Source organism: Centropristis striata, chromosome 10, assembly GCF_030273125.1.
Source record: "Centropristis striata isolate RG_2023a ecotype Rhode Island chromosome 10, C.striata_1.0, whole genome shotgun sequence".
Lineage (NCBI taxonomy): Eukaryota > Metazoa > Chordata > Actinopteri > Perciformes > Serranidae > Centropristis > Centropristis striata.
The window spans coordinates 13,121,264-13,146,130 of record NC_081526.1 but is presented as its reverse complement, the minus strand read 5'-3'; the positions used below and the strand labels follow the sequence as shown (position 1 = coordinate 13,146,130).

At 39.0% G+C, this 24,867-nt stretch overlaps 3 protein-coding genes across 6 annotated transcripts in view; 1 reads left to right on the top strand and 2 right to left on the bottom strand.

Moving 5' to 3' along the window:
- Positions 1-419: 419 nt before the first annotated feature.
- On the bottom strand, positions 420-5,932 carry naxd (NAD(P)HX dehydratase). Of its 4 annotated transcripts, XM_059343281.1 has the most exons (11): positions 4,399-5,280; positions 3,842-4,288; positions 3,448-3,598; positions 3,293-3,338; positions 3,107-3,195; positions 2,636-2,744; positions 2,216-2,266; positions 2,004-2,108; positions 1,773-1,893; positions 1,500-1,623; positions 420-819 (listed from the first exon to the last, which is right to left on the bottom strand). In XM_059343281.1, exons 1-11 carry the CDS (start codon positions 4,910-4,912, stop codon positions 669-671), a joined length of 1,908 nt encoding a protein of 635 aa, XP_059199264.1. In that variant the 5' UTR covers positions 4,913-5,280; the 3' UTR covers positions 420-668. The 4 variants fall into 4 exon arrangements, with proteins under 4 accessions (XP_059199264.1, XP_059199266.1, XP_059199265.1 ...); XM_059343283.1 differs by lacking the exons at positions 3,842-4,288; positions 4,399-5,280 and adding an exon at positions 5,646-5,932; XM_059343282.1 differs by lacking the exons at positions 3,842-4,288; positions 4,399-5,280 and adding an exon at positions 5,509-5,644.
- Positions 5,933-9,225: 3,293 nt separating this feature from the next.
- rab20 (RAB20, member RAS oncogene family) lies at positions 9,226-14,684 on the top strand. Its single transcript, XM_059343285.1, has 2 exons — positions 9,226-9,953; positions 13,506-14,684. Exons 1-2 carry the CDS (start codon positions 9,764-9,766, stop codon positions 14,105-14,107), a joined length of 792 nt encoding a protein of 263 aa, XP_059199268.1. The 5' UTR covers positions 9,226-9,763; the 3' UTR covers positions 14,108-14,684.
- A 1,135-nt stretch (positions 14,685-15,819) lies between these two features.
- col4a2 (collagen, type IV, alpha 2) overlaps positions 15,820-24,867 on the bottom strand; it is a 62,368-nt gene continuing 53,320 nt past the window's right edge. The window contains exons 39-48 of the mRNA XM_059342687.1: positions 24,788-24,859; positions 24,270-24,395; positions 23,993-24,109; positions 23,288-23,449; positions 22,924-23,022; positions 22,687-22,833; positions 21,861-21,977; positions 20,541-20,732; positions 18,451-18,737; positions 15,820-17,154 (exon numbers count right to left, since the gene is read on the bottom strand). Of these exons, the coding sequence (XP_059198670.1) occupies positions 16,900-17,154; positions 18,451-18,737; positions 20,541-20,732; positions 21,861-21,977; positions 22,687-22,833; positions 22,924-23,022; positions 23,288-23,449; positions 23,993-24,109; positions 24,270-24,395; positions 24,788-24,859 (1,574 nt within the window). The 3' untranslated portion in view covers positions 15,820-16,899. The remainder of the gene's footprint in view (positions 17,155-18,450; positions 18,738-20,540; positions 20,733-21,860; positions 21,978-22,686; positions 22,834-22,923; positions 23,023-23,287; positions 23,450-23,992; positions 24,110-24,269; positions 24,396-24,787; positions 24,860-24,867) is intronic.

Sequence of the window (24,867 nt, the reverse complement as noted above, 5' to 3'; positions counted from 1 at the left end):
CAACCGTTCTTTCAGTGTTTACTTTTAATCATAAATTCATATTTTATATTAAAACTTTACTCTATTATAATTTCAGTCTCCAACTTAGCTAAGCTACTGGATAGTTGAACTTCCCTCGGGATAAATATAGTATCATGAGCGCATGAATGGTTGATTATTTCGATCGGTCTGTCTATATCTATGTTTCTGTACCCCGCCTCTCACCCAATGCTTAGATTTGCTCCAGCCCCCCCAAGTTGAGGCAAGTGGTTAAGGAAAATGAATAAATGTATGAACATGTTCACCAGCCATGGCAGCATGTGACTGGTTTTGTTTTCCATCTGTTCCATAAAGCACGTTTAGGCATCACGGTTGCTGTGATCCCGTTTCAAGGTGGTCTCCAGTTGGTGAATACATTCATAATAATAGCTAAAACAGCATTTCTTGGAACAAGGTTCATTTAATACACCTCAAACAACAGTCAGTGTGTATTTATTTTTCTCTAAATATTTTGAGTGCTGTCTCTAAAAAGGATAGTCAACACCTTTCAAACCTTTGTTCAAATTCAGTGTGATAAGAACACTTTTCACAAGTCCGCCCTTAGGCTATATTAGGATTTACAATGCAAAATTGAATATGTATGTATGTATAACATTTGAAACAACAATTTTGATTTCAGTTTGCCGTTTTCAGCTTTCAAATAACTTTTTGAAGGCTGAGCCAATTTCCTGGATCATGTCCGTTGTGGTGGTGGACCTGCCGTGTCGCTGGAATGCTTGACTGTTGCACTGTCTTGTAAGAGAACAGGCCCCGAATGCTGCAACCACTGATGGATTCATACTGGAGGAGGACAGAATGAATGAATTAGGGACACATATAAACAGACATGTACCTAACCTTTAAATAAACACTACTATTCTAGTGCAAATTACATTGTATATATTTATTCTATTGATCTTTTATTCAGGGTTCATACAACTTTTAAAACTAAAATTCAAGAACTTTTCAAGCACTCTTAAGGTACATTCGTTTATAACCAAAGCAATGACTGTTTATTGTACCAGCCGTTTATGCTAACTTTGATTTTATGTTTTAATCATGGTTATTTAATGTTCACAAATGACCAGACAAAGGGATCAACAGAGGACGTATGTAGCTATTTGCTAGCTTTGCTTGTCTAGTATGAGATTCCAGAAGATAAATTACTGAGAGGATTGTTTAATTTCAAATATCCTGTTTACAGTGATTGTGTTGATAATACACCAGATTATGTTGAAAATCAAACATTTTTTTGAGCATACAAGGATATTCCTAACCTTGGAAACATAACTGCTAAAATTTAGCATTTTTCAAACTTTCAAGAATTTGTACCTGTGAATATGTGTTTGCTGAAGTTGTCTTTGTTTTGTTTTATTGCATTGATCAGGAGTAGTGCTCGTAATTGTGTTTTCCAAAAAACAAAATTAAAGGTTTTCCATTTCTATATACTACTATTGCAACAGAATGCAAAAGCAGCCAACCTTCTGCCCATTCCTGCTGCAGAGGCAGCATGGGCCCAGTGTGCCAAAACGCCCATAGATCCAGACAGTAGATCACCCTGTCCACCACATCTTCTCCCACTGCCCTCCAAACTGCATGAGATCACTGAAAACGACAAGTCACAAACCGAGATCACAGTCACAGAAGAATTCAAATTGATGTAGTGATGACACAAGTGTTAAAGGTGAATGATTTGCTGTAAAAGTTTGTCTCAAAATATTGTTTTTTATACTGTATAAGGACTTGAAACTAACCCTTACTGCCGTCTGTAATGAGATCCTGTTCTCCTTTTAGCACCACAGTGATGTTGCCCATGGCTCCACTGAGCTGCATCACGCTGCGATGATGATCGCTGCTGTCCATAGGTTCATGGTGCTGAGACAGTCAACACAACAAAAAGACAAAAACACACACATACATTATTACACAAAATTATGTTATTTGCCATGGATTGGTGACTGAATCAGCTCTGTAGAGAGACTCACCAGTGCCTCATACAGACGGGTGAACTCCATAAAGTTAGGTGTGAGGATGCCCTTCTGGTACCCTTGAATAACAGCTGGTTGCTGTGTAACTAGCCATAATCCGTCCTGTTGAAAAAAAAACGACACACACGCACACAACCACACACTCAGTGATTGTTTATAGCTTTGCAAATACAATCCCATCTGTTCAACAGCTGGAACTTGAGACTTACTGCATCAATGACAATAGGAATATCTCTGGCTTTAGACTTCTCTATCACCTCCTGAAACATATAGAGAAAAAAAGTGTTATTTCCAGGTCCTGTATCCCAAAAATATCTAAGTGATGCTGGTGAAAGATGCACATTGTTAAGTTCTCTGTAGGCTGCATATTCTAGTTTAAGGTGTATACTTTTCTTTGCCCACAAGGGACTTATTCAATTCAAAGTGTCACATGAGCAGGAGCAAAAATGTTTCAAGAAGTTCAAAATCACCAGCATGAGATTTATGTGAGTTATGTGCAGCTTAAATTCATCACTGTATTCTATCTAACAACTGTTAAAAAATAACTTTAGTTTTGTGGTCAAGCACAGTTAAGCAGCTGGCCTCAGAACTGTTTTGACTGCAAGGGAGAGTGAAAATATTCAACATGCCTTGGCTGTCTTCAGTAATACGTCTTCTCTCCCTAGACCTGGTCCCACCACAAGGCTGTGAAGTCTTGGGAGCCATTTTTCTATCTCTTCCACTGCATTAGGACTGTCCCTTGATGCACAGAGACACACACAAATAAAGACACACACATGTTCAAATGCACAAATTCACCAAAATGAGGGCTGGCAGATGTGCAAATGCAGTGGTAAAAGCATCATTTTCAATTTTAAAATAAAAACGATGTATTTGTTGACATAATGTTTACTAATTCATATATATTTACATCTATTTTTATTAATATCTCTACTGCATCTTTCCCATATTTCAGTATTTAGCTATATTTTTTTATGCAAGTATTTACATATTTATCTTTCATTGACGTAAATGGCGGTCCATACAGAAGTTCCTACAAAAGAGTCTGCTGTCAGAAATGATATGCATATAATCATAGATGCAGGTGGATGTGTACTTACAGAACAGGATGAACTATGAGCTCAGGGCTGTATGATTTGATTACAGTTGCAGCATCTTTGGTGCAAAACACATGAGACAAGTCAGCCCCCTGGAGACAAGGTAAAGACACCGTTGTACACGGAAACTGGACTTTAACTTAAAAAAAAGATAATTTTAGAATTGGTAACATCTATCAGACCACTTACCACTTTCAGTGCTGAGATGGCTGCAAAGTATGGAGCTCCAGTATAGCTGTAGAGGGTGGAGTTGAAAAGATAAAGGACATATGTTTTATGGGAAAACTAATTTAACTTTTGCATGTTGAATGATGTTTATACAGAGAACGAGTAGTGTGACATACTCTTGGCATCCTCCAATGATCCCAATACGTCCGTCTTGTCCCTTGTGCTTTTTGGATGTCAGAGGAGGGACTATGCTCTTTGCCAGTGCGAGGATGTCATCATCCATGCCTCTGTGTGATGTAGACCCCAAACTGTAGTAGCGTTCAAACACTGAGGGAATAAACAAAGTGTTGGTTTTAGTGTGTGCATATGTGCTTTTTTGTAAGTTTTTACCTTACACAGACACAACATGACAAACAATTACAGAGATAATAGTGCCCTGTGAATAGAGATACATTAAAAAACCACCTAACTAAATTAAAACTGTGCTGGAGTGACAGCTCCATCACTGAGCCTTCACATTACAGCCTGTAATTTCCTTCTCGAGGCTGCACATGACTCCAGAACTAATACCTAATGCCTGAGGATCTGGGTTCAACAGTTGACTTTGTTGCATGCAACAGTCTGTCTGGGGTGAAGGGCGTCTGAGATGACTGGACTGGCCACGTGTACATGACGGGGAGGCACTGGAGAACACGGGAGCGCGGGCAGGAGGAGCAGTTTTGGAGGGAGTGGATGCAGAGGCGGGTCTGGCGGAGGAGATGCTGGAGAACATCTGGCCGAGCATCTGAAGCATGTGCAGCTCCCTGGCGTGCTCGGCTTCCCTGCGGCGGTCTTCTGCCTGCAGTCGCTGCTCTTCCATCCGGTAGAAGCTTTCCTCAGCCTGGGCGCTCTGCTCCAGAAACTGCTCCATTAGTTTCTCCATGGGGAAGTTAGCACGCCGCTTCCTCGGCCGTTTAGGCGTTCTGGCTGGCAGATTACTGGCTGATTGGCTGCTGTTATGCGGTCTTACTGAAGAGCCTGAAGCAGAGAGGGGTGAGACATTTTGTCATGCATCTTGGGACAAATCATGATTATATTAGAAATTATAGAAACATCAATCAAACACAGAAAAAGGAGATAGGACTTACTGTTATTGCCCACTGTCACTTTCACTGGAATAGGGATGGGAACAGTTGGGTACTCCAACTTGACTTCAGTCTCTGCAGGATAGGGACACTCCCCTGTGCCCTCAGAGTATGCATCCTGAGCATCTTCTCCATCCTCCTCCAGGCCATCCACGGCCTCCTCTCCTCCCGCCCCGCTGTCTATGAACTCCTGAGGGTCAAGAGCGGGCCGGTTGCTCAAAATCCTCTCCATGGTGTCATAAAACTTGCAAATCTTGTGGTACTGTCCGTTGTTCCGCAGATTCCCTTCCTTTGCCAACAAGTACTGTCTCTTGAGGCTTTTGATCCGCACCCTGCACTGCTCCGGCGTCCTCTCAAAGCCCATCGCCCCCAGCCTACGGGAGACGTCGCGGTACACGAAGCTGTTGCGGAAGTTTCCATCCAGCGCCGTCTGGATGTCCTGCTCCCCCCAGATGTTCAACAAGGTCCTCGTCTCCACGTCCGACCACAAGAAGCCCCGCGTTGTGTTCGCTTGCATAGCGTGGCTCGCTTACAGAGTAACCCGCACCACAAGGAGTTGAATGGAGATGTTGACACTGCGGATTATGATGGACGTCTGGCGGTCTGGATCAAAGCCGCGGGGCGCCGCTATCCCAAACAGCAACAACTGGCCGTTTAGGCAGCTCCGAAGGACTTGTGGGGGTAATGATAATAGTTTTCAACTTGGCAACCATTACAATAGCAGTATGGAGCAACTCTTTGTATGCTAGCTAAAGCCTAGCCGTCTATGTTTATCCATTTACGTCGTTAGCAAAGTGCGTAGCTCAGTACTTTGAGATAAACTGACCGGAGATCAGTGTCCCGAGCCCCTTTCCACACCCTTAACCTTCATTGGTGGAATTTCAAAACTGACCTCTGATCAGTAGTCTGAGGGTAAACTTCACCTTTCTCCGCCTGCTCCTCCGCCCATGTTCGGTGTCTTCGGGGTCCTAAAGACCCTGCTTTACACTCCCGACTGGGACTGTCACATGTCAACTCCTCCACCAACATTAAGAAGCTTTAACGGCGTGAAGCTAAGCTAACGTTACAGCTGCAATGAAATAAAAAATAATCACATTGTTTTCTCCACTTTACCTTCCTGATCCAAACACACCAATGTGGCGACAATCGACAAAGCAACTGTGATAAAGCAAAAGGCGAGCATGTGAGCCTCCTGCAGCATGTTGTTATCATTCTTCACCCCCTCCCTGGTTATTCACGGCTCTTCTTACCTAAACTGCAGCTGCGTTTCAACGCTGACAACTGTACACAAACGATCCTGATCATGAGGCAACCTCCACCAGTAGCCTACAGGAAGAAACCAGCGTATGAGGCCTTTAAAGGCGCCTCGGACAATCCTGTATCCCAGTAGGTTGAAAGCTGTCAACAGAGCAGCCAGCACAGCTGAGCAGCCAGAGCGGAAGTTACTTAGTGCTGCACTTCTTTTTATGGCCGCAAGATGCTGGTTGGAGGCATTGATATCCCACCTATGTATCCCACCTGTATTACAATAATATTTATAATATATATGTATAAGTTAGAAGAGGCAGGTAGCAATGGTGGAAAGTAACTATGTACATTTACTCAAGTACTGGACTTAAAGTAAAATTTTGAGGTACTTTTATGTACATTTTATGTAACTTTATACTTCTACTCCACTACATTTTGAGACATATATTGTACTTTTTATTCCTCTACATTTAGCTGACAGCTTTAGTTACTTTTCAGGTCAAGATTTAAAATGAAAAACATGATACATTTAAAATGATTACCCATTTTTATAAATGGGTAATCATTTTTAATAAATTAAACCACTTAAAAGTTTATTAGGTAGTTAAAATGAGCGGAGTGGAGTCATTTCACAGTGTGGTATTAGTACTTTTACTGAAATAAAGGATCTGAACACTTCTTCCACCACTGTCTTTTTTACTTCTTTACTTTTTTTTTTTACTTAAAAAAAAATTAAAACATTTTTATTTATTTTATTTTATTTATTTATTTAAAAAAAAAAAAAGTTTTATTATTTTTGTGCGCATGCCTTTCCGGCTTCTGCGCATGCACGGCTTTTCCCACTTCTGCGAAAAAAAGCGCATGCGCAGAAGTGAAAAAGGCCGCGCATGCGCAGAAAGGTCGCGCATGCACAGAAGCGAAAAAGACAGTGCATGCGCAGAAGCGCAGAATTTTTTTTTTTTTAATTAAAATAATAAAAAAATATATAAAAATAAATAAATAAATAAAAAAAATTTAATTTAAAAATTTAAAATTTAAAAATCAAAATAAAATAAAGAAAAAAAAAGAAATGAAAAAAAAGTTAAAAATAAAAAAGTCAAGAAGTAAAAAAGACAGTGGTGGAAGAAGTGTTCAGATCCTTTACTTCAGTAGAAGTACTAATACTACAAAAATGAAATGACTCCACTCCGCTCATTTTAACTACCTAATAAACTTTTAAGTGGTTTAATTTATAAAAATGGGTAATCATTTTAAATGTATCATGTTTTTCATATTAAATCTTGACCTGAAAAGTAACTAAAGCTGTCAGCTAAATGTAGAGGAATAAAATGTACAATATATGTCTCAAAATTTAGTGGAGTAGAAGTATAAAGTTACATAAAATGTACATAAAAGTACCTCAAAATTTTACTTTAAGTCCAGTACTTGAGTAAATGTACATAGTTACTTTCCACCATTGCTACCTGCCTCTTCTAACTTATACATATCAGTTAAGAGTCCTCCTTCAGACACTGTATGAGGATTGAAGGGATAGTTTGTGCATTATTATACAAAACTTGGTACAATTATTGTCAATGCCCTCCTGAGGATAACCCTTTAAGGTTTTATTGATCGGCCCCTAGGTGGCACTGTGGTGGCAGTCTAATTTCATATTTGGTACCGTGGCCACACTATAACACTTAAGGCAATGAAATTCATAGGGGTGGTATAGACTGGCTCCTGTAACGCACACACCCCGACGGCACCATGCCCCGACACGCGTGTACTGCGAGTTTAGTTTAATATGAGTTACAATTAATCGACATTATGAGAATAATAAAACAAACAAAAAGTGTTTCCTATGTTATCCATTATTTGAACTTAAAGGATAGCAATTACTGTGCTGACTAATAAAAGTTAAAGATATCCTCTGGGATTACATGGAACAAATACCTATAAATGTAAATCACACGTTATAATAGTACTACTGCCACAACTAATAATAATAATAATAATAACAATAATAATTATTATTATTATTATATAATGTAATGTTAAATGTATTTTTATTTTCCTGGTTATTCTCATATCATATCAAATACCTTAAGTAACAATGTTTACAGCTTTTTTCTGCATGATATTATTCTCATATCATTGTCATTGGTATCATAATGTGCACAGCTCATGTTGAGCAAATATTATAATCTCATGTAATTACTATTACCATGACTATCGTAATGTGTGCATCTTAACTTTTACATTCACGTTTTATGCAATTTTATTTCTTTTTTCATGTTTTAAAGCTTTACCTACAGTATGTTACTGTATTAATTCATGTGTATGTGCAAATTAATTTTATTATTATTATTATTTTTTTTTTTTGCATTAGTTTCCTGCATCTAGCGTGGCAGCTAAAAGTCACATTTAACAAAAAGAAACGTACAACACATTTTTTTTTATCAGCGCACTCTATAATAACATTGAAGTCTAAAGTACAGAGCAGCTGGTAACACATATGTTTCAATTTCCACCTTTTACGACAGCACTTGAACGCAACTGAAGTTTTGCTGAAACGTGCAGTTACTTTGAAATCTAAAAGGTCAACTTAAAATACAGCCCTGGGCTGTACGTTTTTTTGATGAGGACATCTTCAGTTGAGAACCTGTTTGGTTTGTTTTGAAGAGTTATTATCGCAGTATGAAGAACAAAGTTACTCAAGAGACCTTGCTTCTCTCCATCACGTAGCCTATTATTACTTCTATAGATGAATCAACAGTATGTGTGTCATGATGTCATGGTCAAGTTCTAGTGAAACCCCCCCCACGCCATGGACCATGTGTCTATGGGCGATCCGGGTATAAGAAATCGGGAGTAAAAGGTCACGTACGCCTTGCCCTGAGTATGGCCTTGTAGGTGAAAAAAAGAAAAAAAAATTGAAAACTTTTAGTGTACAAGGAAGGCTTACTTTTCAATAATTTTGCTTGATTTTGTGATGTTCTTTCAAATTTTAAATATCATATAAAATGAAAAACACCATATTATTTATTTATGTATGTATGTATGTATGTATTTATTTATGTTTATGAATTGTAATGTTTTCAAACAATTTGCTGATAGTATCTTATCTGCTTATTTAAAATATTTCTTTTAAATGCTCTTTTTTGTTGTTGCCTAAATTCATTGTCTGAAATTATTTCCTTCTTTTATGGTCTATAATTGTGTGTGTGTGTGTGTGTGTGTGTGTGTGTGTGTGTGTACATTTATGTGGTTTAATTCATATGATAATCATTTTATCTGTATAATAATTTGGTATTTTGTATTCTTTTTTGTTTTCTTGGCCTGATAAGTAACTGGTAACTACAGCTGGCAGCCAAAGTAGTGGAGTAAAAAGTATAACATTTGCACCTAAAATGTAGTGAAGTAGAAGTATAAAGTTACATATGGAAATACTCAAGTAAAGAACCTCAAAATTGTACTTAAGTAGGCTACAGTACTGTACATGAGCAAATGTAGCCTACTTAGTTACATTCCACCACTACACAGCATACATTTGTATTGTGCCAGTATTGTTTTTATTAGGGTAATTTTATCTGCCCAATTTTAAATTATGATTATACTAAATACATTTTATTTGCAATAAACATGATTTGAGGCGTTAAAAGCGAGAAAAAGAAAAGGATATTCATATTGTTTCTGTGCCCTTTTTTTGGTACAAGGTGCAACCGTTTGATTAAAAAATGATCCGAAAGTGTTAAGATTAGATCACTTTTTCCATGTAATTTGTAAATTGTATTCAGCTAGATTTCAACGTAATGTGACGGTAGACTCCTGGGGGCGGTACACAGCCTGCCGGCAACTGAGCCTGCAAGGCGCTGCTCAGGGTATAACACTCTTTGAATAAATCTTTAGCTCCTCACCTACTTCCTGTTTCACCTCAGTTACTTTTTGAAGTTCGGAGCAACAGACGGAGAATGAACCGACGCTGCAGAGTCACGCTGTCACAACTTAACTTTCGTCTATGAAATGGCGTTTTTGTCAGAAGATATTCGTGACCAGCCTGAGATTAACTCAACGAGCTAGAAGCGAGTTTTGTTTTCTGCGGTAAAGAGAGAAAAAGAAGAGCTATAAGAAGTGCAGCACCATGCCAGAGGTGTCGAAGATGAAGAAGCCCGACGCGAAGGTGGTTCTCCTGGGGGACATGAACGTGGGGAAGACTTCGCTGCTCCACAGGTACACGGAGAGGAAGTTCAAAGACACTATCAGCACCGTCGGAGGGGCGTTTTTCCTCAAACAGTGGGGACCTTACAACATCTCAATATGGGACACTGCAGGTAAAACCCCGCTCATGTGTTTTCCACTGTTCCCGACTGTTTATTATCTGTGTTTACCTGATAACGCGTGATCCCACTACCTGAGGCAATCACACTGGCATGTGACCGCTCAGTGTGTGCAGGCACCCTGCAAACCTGATATTTATTTGTTTATCTAACGCATAAAAAGTGATAGGTTTAGTGCCGAAAAGAATAACAAAACTAAGCCCTATAAAGTCTTGCACAGTCGAAATTCTTAAGGTCAAAACAGGATAAAATAACAACCTCATAATCCCACACACTCTGGGGGAAACAAGACTTTAAAATAAATATTTTAATCTATGAACAGTCGCACACTTTTTAAAAACTAAATAGATAAAACCAGGGCCCGTTAAGGTGGTTGATCACTTGTTTGAATTTGATTATCTTAAAAAAAAATATTATTAGCATGACATTTAGTTGTATTAGATCAAAGTTATTTGCTTCAGTTTGCAGATTATGTAACCTTAATCTTAAAAGACAGCTAACAGTTAAACATAATGGTAAAAAAAAACCACACAATATAAGATACAATATTCATGACCAGTTTAATGTATTGTTTAATAAATAGACTATTCTTAAACCATAGGAAAAAACTGTGAAAAGAAATGTCTTATTCAAATAGAAAATCGGGCAGTTCCTTCAAAAACAAACAAACATGAGCTTTATCAAGTTAATCTCATCAGTTTAAAATCAGTATAATTGTAATAATTTAGTTTCTGGCTGATGGTCAAACTAAAAACATCCCCTTTGGTGTTGGTAATTCTTGATAAAAGTCACAAGTTTTTTAATAATTAAAGTATTTATTCCACTTTTAGTTATCATAAGCTAAAGTGCTTCTGTGTAGCACTATAAGTAAGCAAACAGCTGAAATCAACCACCATGCAGACACCTGCTTCCTAAACAAATGATTTGAAGCCCTGCATATTATTGTGCAGTGACCCTGATATTGTTTTATTGAAACATATATATCATGCTAGAGATAAAAAATCACTTCAGTTCATTTCTTGCTTGCTGAACAAAACGGATGTTATAATGTCACCGTGTGCTTTGTCTTGTGCTTCATTGCTCAATATCGGACTTATATGACCCAATCAAAGCTGGTGTCATCAGTGAACTGCTGCAGAGGAAGAGCACCTTTAGCCTATTTCTTTTTTTTTTTTTTTTTTTTTAAATCTATGAACAAATGCTTGAGATAAAGGCATCAGAAATAATAACCACTCCAAATGAGTTTGAAAAAGGACAATTTCACAACAGTTTACCCCTTAATGGAGTCTTACTCAAAACATGTTTCAGTTATATGAGTAGGTTAGCATGTTTACAAGTGCTATCTATGACAATAGATAAGCTGCAAAGCGTGGTCTTTCAGATAAATCAAATACATTTGAAATTTAATCCGGTGAACCTAAATTATGACATAAAACAGAGAAGGAAAACACCTTTTATGTGGTGTTTACTTTTTTTTTTTACGGTAGCAATGAGTAGAAATTCAGTTTAGCTTTCATTTTCTGTTGGCTCTCTAATTCAATAATGGAATATATATATATATATATATATATATACACACACACACACACACACACACACACACACACACACACACACACACACACAAGATATCAAAAGCATCATGACTGGGCAGAAAAAAAAATTGAAAAAGGACATTTAAATTTAAGCAAAACCTTAAAAGCACAAAAAACAGTTAAAACAAAAGCTAAAATATAATAAAGTAACAGGGTTAGCAGGATAATTATACTCTGTACCTGTTAACAACTTTGTTGTAGAGAACAATGTTGTTTTTCGATAATATACTGTAATATTGAATACATCATACACCAAGGTTTGTCATGATACTAGAAATTTATCACTACCTCTATAAATACCACAGCAAAAAGAGAAGTTTTTTTTGGTCTTAAAAAATGTTTGTAGGTCTGTTTTTCTTTTATGGCTTCAGTACTTTCAACACTAGCAAATGTATAATTTACAGAGATTGTAGTATCAAATATCTTAACCGAAACATAGACTGGTGCTTATCTAGACCGTTTGTCCCTACCTAGCCCCAGGTATCACAGTGAGTTAATTATTAATTCTCTCTGTAAATACACTTATTTTATTCTTGCTATGGCAGGAATAGTTTGGTGATTCATGTAGTTGCAGCTGCTGAATAAGCTTATAACTGTGCTACATTCCAGTATTGTGTAAACAAGAATTACAGTAAACCCTCTTACACAAATACACAAAGCACAAAAGTGGAGTTGGTGAGCCACAGAGATAAGGACAGGCTGACCATGTCACCAGTAAGCCATTTCCTGTCTGTGTTCCCCAACTCCATGACCTCTGACCGGAGGCTGTTGTGTTCGTTTTATTTAGTCACTGTCGTAGAGAAATGCCGGATCAGCGCTGAGTCATTTCAACGCTACAGTTGCAGACGTCGGCCATAAATCTTTGGAAGAGTGGCAGTTATAAGGGTTGTATTAAAACCTGCCTGGTGTTTGGCTCAGCACGTTGAAAACGGACTGTCTGCTGCTTATTTTCCCACTGATAATGCTCCTTTTCAGTTTGGTTTCAAAGCCCCGTGAAGTTGTTTAAGCTGCCTTCCCTGTTCCTCTTAATAGTCACATGACGGGGCTGGGAAAGGAAGAGCTGACTCCTCGTGCTTTAACGTATCTTTTCCATAGTTGCATACAACCGTAAATTCCAGAAGAACAGGGTCTTTTTTGTCACTTCAGCCAACACTATGTAAAAAAACAAATCTTACCTTAGAACCTCTGATGTACTCCAGCAGTTATTTGTGACGAAACCATGTAATGAAAACATTCTTGATAAGCATTTAAATGAGATAAATGTTGGTTGACTGACTTGAATAATCAGAAACAGTTTTCATAAACAGATAGTCATATAACCAGTTATATTTAAAGGAAACAGTCAGAAATTCTCTGGTACCAGCTTCTCACATAATATGAGCATTTGCTCCTTTTCTGTCACACATAGGACTAATAAACTCAATATCTTTGGGGTTTGGACTGTTTGTTGGATAAAACAGGAACCTATAAAGTTAGTTTGCGATCCGCCAATTAACACATTTTGTTAATACGTTGACGTGTCTGATTTGACAGATTATGTCAAAGTACTTAATTTGAATTCTTCCGCAAAATAAAAGCTAGAACTGTTTGTTTTTGTTTGGTCAGAGATCTAGAATCTTACCCTCAGGTGTGCATAAACTGCTGGTTATGAACCTATCTTTTAAAATACAAAAATATGAAATTATTGGTTATCTTCACCGTATCTGGGCCCTACAATAGTTATTTGACCCCGATGAACTGGTAACAGAGTTATTTTGCAGAGATACCCCCATTGGCAAAGTGTCCACGCACAATATGCCCTTTCAAGAATCCTGCATATTTCAACAACAAAGGTCGTTTGTGTTTTCAAACTGCTGACTGTCTTGCACAAATTCTCTCTGCGCCTTGTGTCTTTCTTCGCTGCTGTTTTAGTCTGGGGGTTCACACACTGTTGACCTCTGTGTCTCCTCAGGTCGGGAGCAGTTCCACGGGTTGGGCTCCATGTACTGTCGAGGTGCAGCTGCCATCATCCTCACTTACGATGTTACCAACTGGCAGAGCCTAGCTGAGCTGGAGGAGCGCTTCCTGTCCCTGACTGACACTGCTAACCATGACTGCATTTACGCTTTAGTGGGCAACAAGGCTGATCTCACAGACCCTGAAGCCCAGCGCTCCCGGGACTTAGATGTGGTGTCTGAGGACCAGACTGAGTGTGAGGAGGAGAGGACAGAACCACAGGTGCTGTCTGCTTGCCCCACGCCCCCGGCCTCCCCTGCATCCCTCTCTGGGGTCACGATAAACAAACAGGTTACTCTTGAGGATGCAGTGGGGCTTTACAGGAGAATACTGCGCTACAAGGACCTAGAGGACAAAAGCAGCGTGCCTGCAGAGAAGATGTGCTTCGAGACGAGCGCCAAGACGGGCTACAATGTGGACGCTCTGTTTGAGGCGTTGTTTGATCTGGTGCTGCCGTCCATCCTGAGGAAGAGAAATGAGAACCAGGAGTCTCCTACGGTGGACCTGGAGGACTGCAGGGGAGGCAGCAGCAAGAAGTCCAGATCTGGCTGCTGCTAGCGGCTAGAGGCTGCTAACAGCAGAGACTCGTTTTTAACTAAGGACAATCACCAAAAACATACTATAATGGTACTACCTATTGCCTTGACTGAGACCCAACAGCATCAACGACCTCCCGCTAACACAAACACACATCATTGATTCTGTGAAGACAAAAAAGCAGCTAGTGCTCTTCGCGTTTACCGACATTTTAAGGAAGGGAACTAAATGCATGTATGCTTTGAAACCTTCCACATCAAAGACTGAAACACTTGTATCCCAAAGATGTGCCTGTGGTCAAATAACACAAAATAAGTCAATCACTGCTGTTTGTTCATGTTTTGCATTGAGAATGTAACAAGTTTAACAGCACTAACTGTAAGGCGGGCAGTTCATTGCACTGTTTATTCTTGCTGTATTTTAAGGTATTCACTCATCACACTGCTTTTGTTTTCTTTCATGCTCTGCTACTAGTGTCGATACTGATCTCTGTTTCATCGGCACATTTAGAACTTTTCAATGAGTGTTGAATGAAAGAAGTTAAACAAACCTGTCATTTTTTTCAGTATGCTGTTATAATAAAGATTTTTATTTTGCAGTCTGTCTGGTTGGCCAGATAAGGTTAGAGGTATAATATGTCGCAATTGTCTGTTGGTGTCTGTAAACACACAGCATTCAAAGTTGTCCCCTCCTCCCTGGTTTCATGAGCCATAGAGAGAGCCAGAGAGTGAATAAAGCAGGATCCAAAGCAGGATCCAAAGCGATCCATGATGGAGACGGTGTGGCCGCAGGTTTTCATTCCAACCAAGCAGCAGCGCTTGACTCGACTCATTCACCTGAAATGTATTCACTCAGTTGATTAGTTGTATCTTCATAATCCGTCTGTAGCTCCACCAATAGAGACTGACCTCTAGTGGCGAGTGCTATGCATTACACTATATCACCTAAATACTGCATCAACCACTTTAATCACTTTAATGCACGGGGACTGTATTTCTGACAGTATCGGAAAACATATTGTCATTATTTCTAAACAGCCTGGTATAGGGCCCACAGAAATGAGTTCTTTAACCAGGAGGTAAGTTAGCATGTTAGCACCCTGGTGTCTCTCCCCTCAAACTCGATGAGGATTTTGAATGGGTTGGCGGTTAGATGCCTGAAATAGGATCTTTGTTTAACACAAGCATAAGAAATGTTCACGTTTTGTCATAAAATACGTTGATAAATACCCCCACTGGAATTTAGATGTTTTTACATGTCCTTAAAAAGATGGTTGCCAACAAGTGGCTAAATGAGACTACTGTGGTTGTCGGGGACATTAAATGCTCTCAGTGCTCTTGCAAACGATTGTAGATTAGGTTAATAAACAATTTATTAGGCTACAGTTTGCTAGCTTGTCAAAACAGCTGGTTAGCTTGTTGGAGACCGTCTGTAGCTAACAGTGGTGACGATCAAGTCGCAACTGGCGTTCACTATAACGTTGGCTTCTGTTGGCTGCGTTAACGCTTCAAACATCATAAAAGTGGTGTCCATTTCTGAAGATTATCCTGTTGAACAAAACCATTAAGCATTGGAAACGTGTTTGCCACAGAGCTTATTTTCTGCAATGATTAAAAATCCAATGCAAAAATCCCATTGGAGACTCCAGGTTGGCCTACAAAAAAAACGTAATTTAATTTGCTCTCTATATCGTAATACTGTGAAATCGCTCAAGCATAATTTAGAGGCATTACTGTTGTGTTGGTATTTATTCTTTTTGAGAAGGGTTGCATTATTATAGCTTTAAGATTGTGAGAGTAAAAAGACACAATCCCAATTATAACAAACAATATTTAATCTTTACAATCCAATGAAATGACCGTGTTGTGAAAATTACCAATATTACATTACAATTAATTGTCAGTATATTCCCGGTCTAATCAAGCTGTTTATTTCCAAATGAGCGAATTGAGGTGAATATTTGACCTACTTACTAAAATACTCTAATCTAACCCAGGATCAGTGACCACAGCTTAGATTAGCTGTAGTCAGACCTTTGATCCAAGCTGTTTACATTCTGTCCTGTTGGCAGTTCAATAATTAGTAGATTTGCAAGAGAAAATGAGTGTGACATGAGAAGTATTAGATAAGATATATGTTTAAACTCTCAGGGGAAGGGGGTCAAGTTCATTCAGCTGCTATAAATACAATCAGTGCATTGTGTGTATGGAAAATAACGAGTTACAGACGATTTTGCGATAGTTGATAAATGCATAAAATGACTTGAAAAGACTCATAACAATATGTTTTGTAAAAGCAATGGAATACAAGCAGGTTAATACTGTCAATAGTATCAAACAACGATTGTTCAAGACACATTCTCCCATTGGCTGAGAAGCAGTTTTAGTGGCTTTACGGTGGGCTGTCGACCCTGAACAATAAAAACATCTAGATAAACTGAAGCAGTGCATACACTCGGGCGTCTTTGGTTCAGCTGTAGTGTACAGACTCTGATTGTTAACAATGTGGCATCATAGCTGAGGTAATAAGTTAAACAGTAAGCACCAATCCACATTTAACACAAAATACTTGTTTTCCCATAATGCTGCTGACTTCATTATAGGGCATCTTCTGTTTTTATCTACAATGGGACATTTCACGCACAGCTCAAAGGCAGCACAGTCATTCATTGCATATCTGGACTCTGTGGCTCCGGGAGAAAGTTTTACATTGATCTCAATCAGGATTTCAGATCCCCCTTTGTTTGGTTTAGCACATGAATAGATGGATGTCACTAGACCACGTTCAATGCATCAGCTTCTTCGTAGAGTCTCTCACAAGTTCTTCATGCAGACCTGACAGCGGCTGATGCGTGACAGGAGCTGGCCTGCTTTGAGCGTCTCTGCTGCCGGCTCAGTGTGGAACGACTGATCCACGGAGGTGAGCCAGAAGCTGTGCTTGTTAGCAAAGTAGTGGCATGTGCCTTTGGCGCCATTGCACTCGATGAACGGTGTCGTGCGGAAGTCCTCCAGGCAGGAGCCAGGCGATGACAAGGACTGACCTCCGCCTTCGTTTCCTGCCGCTGTGTGCTGTGAGGACAAAGGTGACAGGGGAAGAAATGAGGCAGGTGTAAAGGAAAATGCACTCTGAAGTTTTTTGTCTAAAACAGCAAATACAACAATTAATCCATCAACTAACAAGCATTGTCTCTCAGCCAAAGCCTGACATCGCTTCTTCCTCTGTGGTATAGACGGGTTCCTATGGGGGGTGGAAATCCTTGAAAACAATTGAATTCTAATGTGGTGTTTTCAAGTGTTGGATTGTGAATAAAGAGCTTGAAACTACTTGAAATTAAAGTTCAATATGATGCCAAATGTACTTCCATACAGGTGACACAATTATGAAACATGGAACTTTTTTGTGTTTTCCCTTTAACTTGTCAAGAAACATAATTTTGGTTGTTTATAGCAGAATAACATCTAATTTAATGTGATGAAAGGGGTACAATAATCAGTACACTGTATATTTACTGTTTATAAATATCTAATTTACCACATATGTGCTGAAAAAATTTGAAATACACCTTGAAAGGGGCTTAAATTTGACTTTGGAAAAAGAGTAAGGACCCTGCATAGAGCTCCATTGTCCAAAAACTACTAAAAACACACATTGAGTCACACTGTTCCTTAAAATTAACACAAGTAAAATAATTTCACATTGTCCTGCTGCTATAAATACTCATTAGCACACCAAATCCACAATAGTTCCCAAAAAATACACAGTTTACTGAGAACTAAAAAATCACAGTGCGACCAGGTGTTTTGAGAATTTATTTTTCTATGTCAGATAATGAAGCCCTTATTAATATTTATTTTATTTTTTTTAAATCTGTAAAACGATGAGGGGTAGAAAAAAAGTGGCAACCTCTTTGTAAAAAGAGGACATGTTATTATGAAAAATGTAAGCCTCAATGGGCCTCCAACAATTTAGTATTGTATTTCCATAACTTTGGGCCAAATTAAAGCAGCAAGGGCTGATAATGCACCTTTTAGTCACTAAAATGGGTAAAAAATGCTGCATGCTACTGTGCACTTCCCACACTGCATTTTGACAGACCCCCTGTCTTGTTAACACCCACAACTTTTCACCCACATTCTCAGTTTGTAATAAAGGAGTTCTGTTTACAATCCAAGATGTTTTTGCAAATATCCTAAAGCCTCTCCAGAGCCACAGAATATATTAAACAACTATTTTCCGTAGCTAAGTAGTAGACAATTAAACAGAAAATACATATTGCATTAAAACCTTTACTGACCATCATCTTTTATTATTGTAATCATATCTGCAGATTCAACACATAGTGTTGTAGGGAGAGCAGAACTCACCATGAGGAAGGAGTATCCGATCCACAGGCTGCGCCAGCCTGCAGGACACTGTGGGATGGTGATGTCCTGGCTGTGGATTGCGATGGCGACCGATGGAGCTTCGCATACTGAGCAGCGGCTGATGTACGGTTTAATCTCTCCCTCTTCTACAGGCATCATAGGAAGAGGAGCGGTCGTGGACAGCCAGTAGGACTTATCGTTTCTGCTGGCGTAGTAACACAGATCTCCGGGGTTGCAGTACAGGAAGGGCATGGTGTTGAACCGTGGGAGGCAGGATCCGGCCAGACCTTTGAGAAGAGGCACATTTCACACACAAAGTCAATTTAAAGCAGTACAATTCATAGATGACATTAAATAATACTGACAAAATTACACGAGAATTAGAGAAAATTTAAATAGAAGGGCAGGATGGATTGTAGTTCAAGATGGGGTGGTAAGATATATCATTTTATTGTGGACCGTGATAAAAAAAACCCACTCAGAATTAGTTGATTGTGGTGAATTTTTATTATTGAGAAAATGAAGTAACTTCACAAGAGAATTGACAAATCTGTCGGCCTCACTAACTTGCAGTCCTATACTGATTTTCTGAATAATTACAAATGTTTTTACATCAACGTTGCAGTGCAATCCCATTATTTTCCTATGCCTGGCTGTTCTCAGCAGGACTGAATTTTTCAGCCATTTACTACAATATTTCCTCCAACTGTAATATTATTTTGGAACAAGTAACAGTTCAAATCAATTAACATTAATTTGATTTGACAGAAAATTCACAAAGATCCATTTATCTTTGATGTATGTTTTAGTTCCATCATAAGAGTTTGAAACATGTTTTGGATCGTATCAAGCATGGCAGTTATTTTGGCCAAGATAATTGTAAATAAAATTTTCATATTGACCCATTCATCGTCCAGGATCTTTGGATGTAGATGAGTGCATTAGAGTAAAAGATTTTAAGCTTTATTTAAAGTCAGCCACAGTACCACAACTGACAATAATGGGATAGTTGTGTAGTATAACAATAGCACAAGTAAAGGAGAATAAAATTCAATGAACTGTCTCTGTAAAGTCTGGTATGCAGACTGAGACTGACCAGACTGAATAATGTTCCTCTATCTCCTAACTCCTAACTCCTCTATTGAGCTGAGCAAGAGGGCATGATGTAATTAATCAATTTAACGTTTGATTTGTTATAGAACAAACATGTTATTTCTTCTCAAAATCGTACATTGTTCCAAAATTGGAGAAAGTCTTTCATCCTCTGGAAATCTCTTCCAGCCAAGTTTTGGAACAAAGGAGTTTATTTATTGGAGATAAGAGTTTTTTATAGTTGTATTTTTATTAAATTTGGTTTAATAAAGAAAGAAAAAAACAGCACTCAGATGACCACAGGAGATGAACTTTTACCTGATTTATTCTCTAAGTTAGTGAAGGCTGGTCAAATATAGCAGATCTTCAAAACAAATTTTCTTTTCATCTGCGTTGCCTCTCATGTTTGGTAATGTATTTAGAGACAAAATCTGATTACATTGATGGAAAGTTGATATTAAAAGTCCGCTTGAACTTGCAGTAACCAATTGAATTACACTTTGAAGATGTCAGTGGAAAGTTTTATATCCCAACTGCTATCTCACAATCATCAAAGAGATTATTGGTAGATAGTTGAATGAAAAACAATTCTGTCCTTTCTGTAGTCAGTGAAGTCTATTTTCAGATGTATCACTTTCTCTTTCTCTCTTTCAGCCCCTTAAGGGCAATATTATGGAAGCCCTGAGGGGCGAGCAAGGAAAAAAAAATCTGGTGATCTATTTCTAAAGTCAGATCTAACTTCTGTACATTATAGCTCTATTTGAAATGTGAACATTTTAAAGTGAGGACACCAGCTGGTCTAAATTCCCTCAAATCAAACTGTGCCAGCAGTAAGATCTGATGAGCTTGGCTGCTCTGGAATGTCTTCTGGTTCACTGGATGACAATGTCTGTTCTGACAGGACTGTACTGTAACAATCTCACACTGGCATATGTCTAGACAAAGCACTGGTGACCAGTCTTGTATTAGCAACAGTTGTACAGTTCGTCCTGACTTACCCAGGTCCTGGTTGTGGGCCTTTTCCTGGCCTTCGAGGTACAGCAGACTGTAGCCTTCCCACAGTTTAGACATGCCCACGGGACACATGGGCGTCTGTTCTGTTTGACTGTGTTTCACCAGCAAGTAACCCACGCTGACACTGCGGCCCGGCATACCAGGTATCCCTGGGATACCAGGGTTGCCACGGCGACCTATTGAGGAACGAGGAGTGAACTAATTATCAATTATAAAATGCATTCATACATAGCAGCAACATGTAAAGCGAGGCCTGAGAAGTGAAGCCGTAGCAGAAGTGCTTTAAACCTACATTATTTCTAATGACTTCTCGCTTTATTTATTACCTCAGTAAACATTCTCATAATGAGTTAATGGTCTTATTCATTAGTTTCAAGTCTTCTTCAATACGGCATGATGTTCATTTTATAAATCATGCTCCCGTTTAGAGTCAAATAGGCAATAAAGCAGGGTATGTTTTAGGCTGTGGCTACCTTTTCATTCACAGGTCATTAACAAGGTGCATTTTTTTTGTCTTATAACGTTCACCCATTTCACAGTTTATGAAAGTTAATTGTAAAATTTTGGCAACCTAAAATGCCTTGCTCAGTGTTTGGTTGGATTACAGGACACCAAGCAGCAGATAGAAAAAGGTATTCAGATCTCTTACTTAAGTAAAAGCACTAACACCACACTGTGAAATTACTCCACTCTCAGTAAAAGTCCTATATTCAAAACTAATTTCAGTAAAAGAACAAAAGTATCAGCATGAAAACGTACTTAAAGTGTCAAAAGTAAAAGTATTTTACTGTTTTCCAGTAAAATGCTGTGGTTTCATTAAAAATGAATAAACACACATAATCATTTTAAATTGATCATGTTTTTCATGATAATTCTTGACCTGAAAAGTAACTTAAGATGGCAGCTAAATGTAGTGGAGTAAAAGCCTCAATATTAGCCTCTAAAATGTATTGAAGTAGAATTATAAAGTTACATAAAATGGAGTTCAGTACACGCAGTACTGTGTGCGGTCAGAAAATGTATTATGCCACAAAGTCTGTAGACTTTAATGATATATCTGAATATACCTAAAAACAACAATCTCTGCCAAGATTATTATTGATATAAACAGACCTTGAGGAACTCTCTAGTCCTCAGCTCAGTGCTAATAATGCTGATTCATTCACTAAATGACTTTCACAAAAATTAACAATGAAAAACCTCTTAGTAACGTGTTCCCTGCTTAGGAGTCTCCACCTTCTTTAAATCCTTTAATCCGGGTTTATTAACCCTAATCCTAATCTGCCCCAGAGTGTCAGACGCACCTTCCATGCCTTGCAGGCCGGGGTGGCCCATTGGGCCGTCCCCTCCACGGAATCCAGGCGTTCCTGGTCTACCACTAATCCCAGGCATGCCCTTCTGCCCGACGGGTCCAAAGAAACCTGTGCAGAGAGAGGATACAATTTTACTCTTTAGTGACAAAAAAATGTTTCCTAAAATATGTGACAGCCCCGCCTATTTTCACTCTGATGACCTAATTGTATGTCTTTTGACGAGGTGATCAGCTGGTGCCATCAGCCTGATCAGGAGCACCTGGCCGGTGTTCCAGCTGGATAAAAAGGGCAGCTGGCTGTCAGCTCGCTTTCTCTCGCTTCCCTTGCCAGTGTCCGCACCTTTTTTGGTTCCTTTGGTGTTTCATTCACACCTTACACCTTACATGATCAATGCACCCACATTTACATGACTGAAACCACTGACGTACACACCTCATGCTTATGTTACTTTAGGTTGTGTTACTTTATTTAAATAAATCTATTTTTATATCTGCTATGCACCACGTTTCTCCCATTTTTGTCATCTCCTTTGAGCTGGGTCACGACAAATAAGAAAACAGAGAAATAGAGTCTGTACAATAGAGAATGCTCCCACGAACACATTTATTTTACCAACAAAGTGATGTTTTGAGGGCCATTCTCTTCTTCAAACGCCACCTGAAACTTCCCCTTGGTTGTAAAATAAACATGTTCATCGGAGCATTATGCTGTGTGTGGACTCCATGTCTCAGTCTGAAACGAGTTTTTCTATCCAGCACCATGTATATAATCTGGATGTGTGTGTGTTTGTGTATTCAGTTTTACTCAAATAACTAACCTTGATCCCCAGGAGGGCCCTCTGGCCCTAGTTCCCCTTTATACCCCCCTGGTCCATGGATACCCCGTGGCCCCTGAGGGCCTCTCTCTCCTGGAACTCTGATAGGAATTGGGGAAGGACCCTGGCTTCCAGGGATCCCATGAGAACCTGCAGCACAGAGGGATCATGGTGTGACAAAGACAAAAAAACACAAAAGCACATATCTGGTAACGAGTGTGTATTATCTAGATAATTTACCTGGAGGTCCAGTGTTTCCTTTCGGACCAGATGGCCCTCTTTCTCCCTTCTCACCAATACTACCAGGAAGTCCCATCATTCCCTGATCTCCTTTCCCTCCTGTAAGAAAAAGAACATACCGAGATTGTTCACAGGTCATGTTTGATGAGCTACTATTACCAAGCACATAGTTTGATTAAATGCTCGTAGGGGACTTTTTGTCGAAATAATAACAAAAGATTGACTTTGGTGACGTTGAGGAATAGGGTGGGGTCATGGGAGTTGTTGTCTTCATCGGTAAACAACTCAAAACATTCACTCATCATCTGAACACAAGCTACTGTTAAAGGTTTATACTTGAAAATATCTAAAACTTTATGCTTACCTTTCTTCCCAGAAACACCATCTGGTCCCCTGTACCCAAATTGACCTTGATCTCCTTTGAATCCTTTCCTACCAGGGACTCCAGGAAAGCCACCTACTCCACCCACACCCTTTTCACCAGGGGGAGCATCCAACCCAGGAAACCCTCTGGTTCCAGGGAAACCTGAGAAACAAATAATTGGGGTTAATAAAATTTAGATAGAATAAGAATTCACCATCAAAACCAATCTGAAGTGACAGTTCCAAACTGTGATTTCATTTTTTTTAGTCATCAGATAATATTGAACAATCCAGTCACCCAACATTTATTTTGTCATTTTAGTTAAACCTAATTACATTTGACAAGATTTTATCGAATTATAATCTGATGAAAATCACAGGTTGAATGATTAAGAACGCAGCTGTGCAAAAAGTGTCTGGTCTCGTAGTCTGATGTTAAATGAAGTGAGTGCATTGCTCTGAGTCCTCCTGACTGTTCTCATAAAACTGCTGCAATGACAAAAACAACAACTATATAACATTTATATAATATTTCCTCCCTTTTTTTAGATTTCTTTTTCTTTAATCTCTTAAACTCTTTTTATTGCTATTGCATGTTGATATAGTCACAGTTAATATTATAATATTGATGACGTCAGTGCCGTCTCGTCATCATGTTGTCTTGTCATGGAAAAATAAGTCGGTGACAAAATATGTATCTTCTCACCGTAGTAGCCTTTAGGTCCTAGAGAGCCAGGGTCCCCACTTTGTCCTGGTCTGTCCGGGGTCCCACTTGTTCCTACAACGCCGCGGAATCCAGGAGGTCCAGGCTGACCACGGTCACCTGAAGAAGTGGATCATGGGATTGTTCATGTCTTGAAATTAGCCAATTACAACATGCATTATGTGTCGCTAAGCATCATCGTTTCTTGTATTGAGAGCTCAGCAGGTTTCTTCTTAGTAAATTTCTCACGCCTGTTTATTGCAGAAGAATCATGACTAACCTAGAGGTCCCTGGAAGCCTTTCAAACCCGCTGTACCAGGAAAACCTGGTTGGTTGTTGGGGTCACCGTCCACTCCCTTCTCTCCTTTGGGTCCTGGCTCCCCAGCTGGTCCAATGACATCCAGACCTTATCAAAAAATAAGGAAAGATACAAATAAGGAAACAGGAAACACATGTCTAACTTCTGAGATCTTCACATAACAGAAAATATAGGTTAGGGTTAGAAGAACTCGGAAAAATATCTTGACTGACTTTACAAATTTACCACAGAGTTTACTCACTGATAAAAGCATAACAAGACAAAGCCTAAAGCACTGGATATTAATGACTAAATAAGCAACAGCTGAAGTTGCATCTGGAAGATAGGGCCAACAGTATACCTCTGGGGTCAGTATCATTAAAGTTAAGCTGCAAATAACATGGAAATTGTGATTCAGTTTAATTGACAACATTCCTGTTATATTCTAGTCATGAAAGGTGCACAAATAGATTACCCTTTAGTAAAATTTGGTTGAATACCTGGTACTCCCTGGATACCCTTTTGTCCTTTCAGTCCATGTAATCCATAAAGACCCTTCAAGCCAGGGGAACCTGCACAC